General features: G+C 47.8%; 1 protein-coding gene across 1 annotated transcript; it reads left to right on the forward strand.

Moving 5' to 3' along the window:
- Positions 1-366: 366 nt before the first annotated feature.
- LOC125857531 (uncharacterized) lies at positions 367-702 on the forward strand. Its single transcript, XM_049537133.1, has one exon. The coding sequence runs from the start codon at positions 367-369 to the stop codon at positions 700-702; it is 336 nt and encodes a 111-aa protein (XP_049393090.1).
- The last annotated feature ends 235 nt before the right edge of the window (positions 703-937 follow it).

The raw sequence follows: 937 nt of genomic DNA on the forward strand, positions 1-937 counted from the left end.
TGACGGTCAGTCTGAGAGGACTATTTAGGTGTTGGAGGACATGCTTCGGGCTTGCGTGATCGACTTTGGTACTAGATGGGATCAGCACTTGCCATTGGCAGAGTTCGCCTACAACAACAGTTATCATTCTAGCAGTGGGATGGCACCTTTTGAGGCACTGTATGGTAGGCGGTGTAGATCACCTATTGGATGGTTTGATTCAGCGGAGGTGGACTCCCTTGGTACTGATATTCTTAGAGAGGATATGGAGCGTGTTCGTGTGATTTAGAGTAGGCTCTTGACTGCCCAGAGTAGGCAGAAGAGCTATGCTGACATAAGGGTTCGACCCTAAGAGTTCATGGTGGGTGATCGAGTTTGGCTTCGGGTATGCCCATGAAGGGTGTGATGAGATTTGGGAACAAGGGCAAGCTCAGCCCTAGGTTCATTGGCCCATATGAGATTTTGGAGAGGATGGGAGAGGTGGCTTACAAGTTAGCCTTGCCACCTAGTTTGACAGCCGTGCATCCAGTTTTCCATGTTTCTATGCTCCGGAAGTATGTTCCGGATGAGTCTCACGTGATTTCGGTTGAGTCGGTGGAGTTGAGTCCAGATTTGACATTTGAGGAGGAGCCTATAGCTATTTTGGACAGGCAGGTTCGCAAGCTCCGGACCAAGGACATCATTTCAGTGAAAGTTCAGTGGAGGCATCGATCAGATAGGTAGGCGACTTGGGAGTCCGAGGATGATATGCGGGTCCGATATCCCCAGCTTTTCGAGGCTTCAGGTACTTTCTTTTACTTTATGTTCGAGGACGAACATGGTTTTTAGTGGTGAATGATGTAATGACCCGAAAGGTCATTTTGGTAATTTTTCATGGAAATGACTATTTTGCCCTTTCGGTAGTTGCCCCGAGTCCCATGTTTTGTGGTTGTAAAGTTGGTTTGAGGAAAAGTTGGTA

Source organism: Solanum stenotomum, chromosome 3, assembly GCF_019186545.1.
Source record: "Solanum stenotomum isolate F172 chromosome 3, ASM1918654v1, whole genome shotgun sequence".
Classification (NCBI taxonomy): Eukaryota; Viridiplantae; Streptophyta; class Magnoliopsida; order Solanales; family Solanaceae; genus Solanum; species Solanum stenotomum.